This window comes from Papaver somniferum, chromosome 5, assembly GCF_003573695.1.
Source record: "Papaver somniferum cultivar HN1 chromosome 5, ASM357369v1, whole genome shotgun sequence".
NCBI classification, from domain to species: domain Eukaryota; kingdom Viridiplantae; phylum Streptophyta; class Magnoliopsida; order Ranunculales; family Papaveraceae; genus Papaver; species Papaver somniferum.
The window spans coordinates 2,938,629-2,947,340 of NC_039362.1; the positions used below are offsets into that span (position 1 = coordinate 2,938,629).

Consider the following 8,712-nt stretch of genomic DNA (forward strand, 5'->3'; position numbering starts at 1 on the left):
TTTTGTTTCCTAACCGAACTCACTAAACTGAAGAACACGAACAACAGTTCGGTTATATGTGATTCAGATTATGTAACCGAACTCTGAAGTTCGGTTGTTTCGCAAAGAAATTGTAAAATTTCAATGTAACCGAACTCTAGGGTTAATAACATAGAAAGAAATTTTTTATGAGTTCGGTTTGTTCGCAAAATTTCCATGTAACCGAACTCTAGGGTTAATAGCATAGAAAGAAACTTTTTATGAGTTCGGTTTGTTCGCAAAATATCCATATAATCGAACTCTAGGGTTAATAGCATAGAAATAAATTTTTTATGAGTTCGGTTGTTTCGCAAAATTTCCATGTAACCGAACTCTAGGGTTAATAGCATAGAAAGAAATTTTTTATGAGTTCGGTTGTTTCGCCAAATTTCCATGTAATCGAACTCTAAGGTTAACCGAACTCAAGCCTTGAACATCTGATTTATTTTAAAGGTTGAGTTCGGTTACCTACACAATTTTACAAGTAACCGAATTCAAGCCTTGAACATCTGATTTATTTTAAAGGTTGAGTTCGGTAACCTACACAATTTTACAAGTAATCGAACCTCTGAGTTTGGTTTGTTTGCAAAAAACCATCTGGTAACCGAACCTTACCCTGAATCACCAATAATTTGTTTAAGTTGGCCTTTTTTTTGTGAGTTACTCCTAATATATTTTGTTTTCTTTATTAGTATCAAAGGTAAGAATTCCAACCAAGAAGATATGATAACTCCTCCGCCTAGAGGGGGGTATACTTAGGTGCCAAAAAGCGTGAAACCAAATATGTTGACAACCAAGACGATGTGAATAGAGATAATGTTGACGATGTCATTCAACAAGTCAACGAGGAGATCATGGAAGAAATGGGTGCTGCTCAACATGAAGAGGAGATTATGGAAGAAACGTGTGACCAAGAACATGAAGAAGAGATTGTGGAACACGTAAAACATAATCGAAGAGACGGTAAGGAAGCAGTTGAAGAAGAAGAAGGAAATGAGGGTGATGATGATGATGACGGTGAAGAAGATGATCATGAGGAAGAAGAAGTAAATGAGGATGAGGAAGATGATGATGAAGAATAAGAAGAGGAAGCGGCAGAGAAAGTTAAGAAGACGCCTAAACAGCCTTGTGCTAGATATGTATACATTCCTGAAGATGCACTATGCTTGCCGCCGAAGAACCCAACTTATGGTACTCCTAGAGATGGAGGGATGAAATTGATTGGCTACAAAAACTCATGGGATGCCAAGATTTTTGCGACCAAGGTATTGAATTTTAACCATGAAGATTTGTTAATTTGGTTCTATTTTTCTATATATATTTTTTAGATAAGATACGATATTGTTATTGTAGGACCATAATAATGTTGTCTGTGTTTTAAAACGACAAAAGAACAAGATATGGAGTATAGAGCATGAGTGTGATGAGTTCAAGAATGCGGTGTATGATTGTGTACTTTGGAAATCGATAGAACAAGCGCACCATAAATTTGATGATGTCACTGGTACTGCATTTGCCAAGAGATATTATCCAGAGACGGATACTTTCCTTCTACCCTTTAGCGAGATGGCAATAACTCCAAATGATTGTTATAGAATCACAGGCCTACCAATTACTGGAACAAGTGTTCGAGCTGGATACGATCCTAACATGATTTTTGGAGCTCTTGAAAAGTTGGTTGAAAAGTGTCTAGGATGGGACTCTACAAAGGCACAATATGAGTTTAGAAAAGCTGCAAAGAAGCCTAAGAGAGGTGATGAGCTTAATCCGTTCAATGCTGACCGCACGGCCAAAAAGATGTTGAAAAAGATCAAGTTGAACACCTTGTTTGATGAGTTCTCAGGGACTAGAGATAAAGTTCTTGGAGGAAAGTTGGTGATGACGGAGGAGAAGCTTACACACCATGTGACTGCTTATTTGTTATACCAACTGGGAACCATTTTCTTCCCTGACACTTCAGGTGCTGCGGTAAACGCCCATTACCTCCAGCTATTAGACCCACTTGGTGAGGTGAACAACTACTGTTGGGGCATTGCGGTTATTTCATTTGTTCAAGCGGAGCTCAGAAAATCTTCAAGGCTAAAGAGTCTCTACTTTGGAGGGTTATACACCCTTGTTCAGGTAGGCCGTAAAGTTTTCCTTTGTTTTCCATAATTGAATTAATGTGTATCGTTACTAATCATAACTGTATCTTCTCTTGGTTTTTCTCATAGGTTTGGGTGTACAACCACTTCACTGGACTGAAATTGTCTCATTCTCACGATCCTTAGCCTTATGGGAAGCCTACAACTGGTAAATATGAATTTTTGAACTATCAGGACAAGAAGAAGGAAGAGAAGGTGTTGAGGTTAAGGGAGAAATTAGATGATTTGATGCTTGAAGATGTGGTTTTCCATCCATAATTTGATGATGAAGATAAAGAAGATAGTGGTGTTGAGTTTATTGATTTCTCTCCAGTAGCGGCTTACAACGGACCGTTGTTTCATCCTGGAGGGTTGTACAATGTATAATCCTCGGAGAGTATTGAGACAATGTCGTTGCATTCAAACTATCCCAGATGAGGACAAATTGAACTTCAAGGTGGCGAAGCGGGGAACCAATAACACCGAAAAGAATTTTGTTCCCAAATACGACCCAACTTCATCTGTGGACCATTGGAACAACATGATGCAGTATAGTGTTCCTTGTGAAGATTTACCGGATATCACTGGTGATCCAATGCTTGTGAAGAGGGTTACATTAAATGGTATCAAAACTGGTCTCATCCTATGGTAATAAACCGTGTCCAACAAGCTCGTGCTGAGAAGGCGAAAACGAAGATGGTTGAGAAAGAGGCTCAGAGAAATTTGAAAAATACTCCTAAATGTGGTGATGAGGCTTTGATGTTATGGAATGCGGCGGTAAGATATTTCTCTCATCTTTTATTTTCTAGTCAATTATTTATGCTTTTGATTGAAAATAGAAAAAATAGTCGTTAATCTATGTTTTTGTTCTCTAAATAGAAAAAGGCTAGTGCTAAAATGTTGAAGAAACTTATGGAAAAGATCAAGAGTGGAGACCCGATGCAAACTAATGAACTGAAAGACCTATACGGTGAACTGAGTAATGTTTTTGCACCCCCCACTGTTGATCCACTGCCGGCGAAGAGCACTCGCAAAGAAGGTGAAGGTACAAGTCATATGGTTCAACAACAAAGCAGTGGAGAGGATACTCGTAGTGACGAGGGAATTGCTAGAGCTCCAATACGCAAGGAGAAGGTTGAACAAAAATGTCCATCATAACAGAACTTAAGTGTTGAACAAAAATGAAAACATGCTAAAACATCCAGGAGAAGGTTCGGTTAACTGTTAAAAAATGGCAGGTAATCGAACTCTAGTGTTCCAAAAAACATGACATTGTTTGGTTTCCTGTCAAAAAATGGCAGGTATCCGAACTTAAGCCTTGAACTTCTGATTTTTTTTAAAGGTTGAGTTCGGTTACCTACACAATTTTATAAGTAACCGAACTCTAGGCTTGAACTTCTGATTTTTTAAAGGTTCGGTTCGGTTGGATCGCAAAGCTTTTTAAAACCTAAATGTAACCGAACAATAGGGTTAATAACATAGAAAGTTTTTTTTTAAAGTAACCGAACCGTACTGTTATTCACATTATTTTGAGTTCTGTAAGCACCGAACTATGACCACTGAGTTCGGTTGGATCACAAAGCTTTTTAAAACCTAAATGTAATCGAACAATAGGATTAATAACATAGAAAGTTTTTTTAAAAAGTAACCGAACCGTACTGTTATTCATATTATTTTGAGTTCTGTAAGCACCGAACTATGACCACTGAGTTCGGTTGGATCGCAAAGCTTTTTAAAACCTAAATGTAACCGAAAAATAGGGTTAATAACATAGAAAGTTTTTTTTTTAAAAGTAACCGAACGGTACTGTTATTCACATTATTTTGAGTTCTGTAAGCACCGAACTATGACTACGTAGTTCGGTTGGATCGCAAAAAAATTTAAAACCTAAATGTAATCGAACTGAGGTGTTGAAAAAAAATGGAAACATGCTAAAACATCCAGGAAAAGGTTCGGTTAACTGGTAAAAAATGGCAGGTAACCGAACTCTAGTGTTCCAAAAAACATGACATTGTTCGGTTTCCTGTCAAAAAATGGCAGGTAACCGAACTTTAGTGTTCCAAAAAATATGACATTGTTCGGTTTCCTGCAAACATTTACCAGGTAACCGAACAAAAGGCTTGAACTTCTGATTTTTTTTTAAAGTTGCGTTCGGTTACCTGCACAATTTTACAAGTAACCGAACTCTAGGCTTGAACTTCTTATTTTTCATGTAACGGCTATTTTTATAGCCGTTATACACCTCAGTGGTATAAATATGTGTCTCATAGTTAGCATTTTTTCTCACAATATTCTGAATATGACTGATAATACATCTAAATGTACTGTAGATGAAGATCTCTCTCTTTGTAGAAACTACAAACTATACTATCCAAAGAGAGGTGAAGAACGAAGAATGAATGGTATTATGAGTCAAAGTTATTGGGGGAAAATTCATGAGCAATTTTTCTCCGACACGGGAAACCCTCATAACCGTGATCATATAGCTTTGTTACTCCGATTTGATAAGATTAACGAGGACATACTTTTAACAGCAAAAAATGAATGGCGAAGATGGAAGAGAAAGAATTTCAAGTATGAAGATCATTTCCGCATCCTTGTGCATTATTTTGTAACGCGTTTCGGATATTAAATGTTATGTAATTTTAGCACAATGTTTCATTCTTATGTTGAGGTTCAAAGCATACATAAGACCAAATGCCAAAAAACACAATCTTTCATTCTTATGTTGAGGTTAACCACTCTCCTATGTCTAAGTTTCTCGACACATATGGTTTTTTTGGGAGTGTATATGAAACTACCACCTTTTGAAAAATAATGCACTACGCAATTGAAAGCCTCGGCGATTAAGTGCCCACATATCAGCATTGACATCCAATGATCCCTTGTGATTGGATTGGCCCCGTAGAGACGAATGTGAAACCTAACAAGTTGCACCCCTAAACTAGCATCGCCATCGGACAACATTGTCTTATAGAATTCCGGTTTCTCCTTTAGTGTCATCAACAAACTTTGATGAACATAAGTGATTTGATTATCATTATATAGCTTGGAACCTTGCGTGAAAGTCCCTATTTGTTGTACGACTACATGGAAACCGCAATTACCATCCGGAGGGACGTCATGGGTGGATATGACGTAATCTCTAATGTAAGGAGATAAGTCTTCCAAGTACCTTTTATCATCAAGAGGTGGTGTATAAATTGGATCCTTTAGATTCACGCCTCGTTGACTTGGTTGCCTCGGTTCCGAATGAGTAGGTTGAGAGCGTAACACGAATGTTGCTTTTTTCTTCATATCTGGTTCACTTGACTTTCCTTTTTCAATAATTTTCCTTCCCCTTTTCTTCGAATCTTCTTGGTACTTCGCCGCGGTATACTCATGCCCACAAGGATCTCTAGTAGAAGGAGTCATTTCACTTGCCTTCTTAGACAACACCTTTGCATATTCTCTAACTTGTTTTTTGGTTTCTTTGGTTTTTGGCCTACCTCTTCCTCCCTTACCTTTACTAGGTTCTTGCACATTATCCGAAGTGTGCGGGAAAACGATAGGCCGCATGTCATCCCAAAAGATTTGCCTTTCGAGTGTGTTCATGTTTCGGTATTTTTCGATAACCGCTCTTCCCATTTCATTGTCACCAAACTCTTCTCCGACATCTCCCTTTGGAGGAGGGACAAAACTTAGTTGTTGCCAATGTGGATCAATATCGCTTAAAGGGATTATGCCGTGTTCATACTTAGCTATCATGTGGCGGCAAGGGAGTCCCATATACTTCATCATGTTGCAAACACACAGCTCATCCGGCTTGGTTACCCATATGTCGATCAAATACACCTCAACCATTAACCTCTTAATGCAAGCATGTGAAACATTATAGTGGAGTCCCTTGAATAGCCGAAGGTCCGCCATTTTCTTGATGTTGCAACCTTTGTCTACAATCTTTTTGTACTTCATGATGCGGCTTCTTTGGAACTTCTCTTTAATTCTCTCAATATCGCGGTTGAAGTAACTCTCCATTGCGTTAAACACAACCACAAAATTATCGACACATCCAAAGAGATTTTTCTTCAACCGGTGGTGAGCCGATTCTACCAAACTTGTCGCTTGATTACCAAAGTGTTTATAGTTGTTGGTAAAAGCATAAACGAAGCGCTCTTTGTGCGGTTCCAATCATTGCTCCACCACATACTTTATTATATCCTCCAGATATTCGGGGCTAGACCAATGTTGTCTAAATTCGGCAAGATTAAGATAATACTCTTCTTCGGTGAGAGACCAAGTCAATGCATCCCATTCCCCGGAGAAGGCAACCCATTTAGCGTGATTTATGGTGTATTCTTTATCGAATTTCTTTTTTGCTTCCTCTTGTTTATCAACCGGTAGCTTACTAATATCTTTCAATCCTTTCCTCTTAGGTGGACAAAGTTGAGGCTTGCACCTATTCATCACGTTGCACCATATATGAAATGTACAAAGCATATTATGTGCTAATGGGAAGACTTTCTCTATTGCGTTCATCAATGCTACATCATTGTCCGTCACAATAACCCCGGGGATCTCATCATCTTGGTAGATCGCCTTCATTTGTTGTAACGCCCAAGTGAAACTTGGTTCTTGCTCGTCCTTTAAGAAAAAAAAATCAACAGTAAAAGGTGACTTCGTCGACGTACGACCAACAATGTTCAACAATGGCATCTCGTATTTGTTTGTCTTGTAAGTTCAATCCATTATAAGAACTTCATGGAAGGATTGAGCCAATTGAACACTCTTTGGATGGGCAATGAAGAAATGAGTTATTTCTTCTTCCGGACCTACCTTCTTTTGAACCGCGTATCCTTTCTCTTGAGCCGAAAAAAACAATTGTTGCAGAACTCTTCTATTGTTCCATTCATTCCTTTTAATTGTCTCAATTGCATTGTAAATGGTGGACAAAGATGATAAGTTTCCCGGGTTGTCTTGCTTTAATAAGCGAAGCATTGTGGAAGGTGGAACACACAATTTCCTATAATCGCCTATTTTTTTCATTTATCGAGGAGTGAGCCTTGCGGCCATTGCATGCCCTTCAAGATCATCCGGACGAGGGTGGTTATGACTATCTACCACCTTATCCATAGCTAGAAACCATTTCTTCGTTGATTTCCTCTTGCTAAATACAAGCTTGAACGGACATTTGATTTTCTTTGAGCATGTTATGTTCTTCCTCTTCGTCTTTCCTTTATACTTATAACCCTTACTCTTGTGACTAGCTTCGGGATCTCCACTTCTCTCACAAACCATTTCTAAACGAGTGTTGCTTTCTTTCCCATTACAAACCAAGACGCAATTGACTCTCTTGGCATGTTCTCTAGCCCAATTCTTCACATCAATAGGTAAGTCAAATTCTAACTCATTAGCATAGTGATGAGATGTATCTTCGAACAAGATACCAATCGGATAAGGTTGATCATGCATTGGTATAGGTGGGGATTCCATCAACAAGAAATCACAAATAAGTTCGGTTTGTTAAGTAATTTGGCAAGTAACCGAACAAACAAAAGGAAGAGAGTTCGGTAACATATAAATTTTATCGCAACAACCGAACTAGACACTGGAACTAACCGAACCTACTAATCTGAGTTCGGTTGGATCGCAGAAGCATGCAGTTTGCGATCCAACCGAACCTTATACACTTATATCAAATTTATTTGTACGTAAAGTTCGGTTAGTTGCGAACCAACCGAACATAACGCTGCATGCCAGAATTTCCATTGATATGGAGTTCGGTAACCTACATGTTTGGAACAAGTAACCGAACTACATCTTCAAACTAGTTCGGTTACTTGTTCATCTCACAAGGAAACCGAACAACACCTTCAGATGAGTTCGGTTACTTGTTGTTCATATATACTAACCGAACTGTTCTAAATCCAGTTCCAAATCATACATTTTTAGGAAATTTGTACCAATTTAACATACATTATCTACGTTTTCATCATACTTGTTCACCCAAATACTCATCCTCCGGTTGTGGTTGATAAAATCCATCATTTTTATCTTGAGTTTCATTTTGAGTTTCTTCTTGAATAATACAATCACCATCTAATAAATAAGCCAAATCGGGATCATTTTGAAGATTAACAAATATATTATGAGAGGATGGAGATGAAGAATCAGATTCATCACTTGAATACTCAAATGGGGTGAATTGGAAATAATTTTTATTTTCCATGTTTTTCTCCTTCATCTTCTCTAACTCTAATCTCACAAAAATTCTACTCATAATAATTTACCCATCTAATAAAAACCCATGTTTTTAATTTAATCTCAATAATTATTTTTAACTAAATCATTTCACTAATCATAACCTAAAATTAATAATGAGGGTAGTTTAGGTATTAATATAAATATCAGATATGGGGTGACCTAGAATTACTTCCAATGTCTTTACCCAAAAGAAAACCATGGTTCCTCAAAAAAATCATGGTCCCCAAAAAATAGTTCTAATAAAACGGCAACGTTTCATATACGCGTGAAATTTATAACGCCATTAATTTATCGGGCCCAAGATAATATTTTAGCCCATTAATAATTT

General features: G+C 37.7%; 1 protein-coding gene across 1 annotated transcript; it reads left to right on the top strand.

The window, feature by feature from the left end:
• Window positions 1-1,229: 1,229 nt before the first annotated feature.
• LOC113277181 (protein MAINTENANCE OF MERISTEMS-like) lies at window positions 1,230-2,288 on the top strand. The gene is made up of 3 exons (XM_026526340.1): window positions 1,230-1,283; window positions 1,372-2,139; window positions 2,232-2,288. The coding sequence occupies exons 1-3, from the start codon at window positions 1,230-1,232 to the stop codon at window positions 2,286-2,288; spliced, it is 879 nt and encodes a 292-aa protein (XP_026382125.1).
• Window positions 2,289-8,712: the final 6,424 nt, after the last annotated feature.

Bases quoted from the DNA above. Each gene is read 5' to 3' on its own strand.
- LOC113277181 (XM_026526340.1), top strand. From the start codon at position 1,230: ATGAAATTGATTGGCTACAAAAACTCATGGGATGCCAAGATTTTTGCG. The intron at 1,284-1,371 runs GTATTGAATTTT...TTGTTATTGTAG, and splicing joins CCAAGATTTTTGCGACCAAG to GACCATAATAATGTTGTCTG. The intron at 2,140-2,231 runs GTAGGCCGTAAA...TTTTTCTCATAG, and splicing joins GGTTATACACCCTTGTTCAG to GTTTGGGTGTACAACCACTT.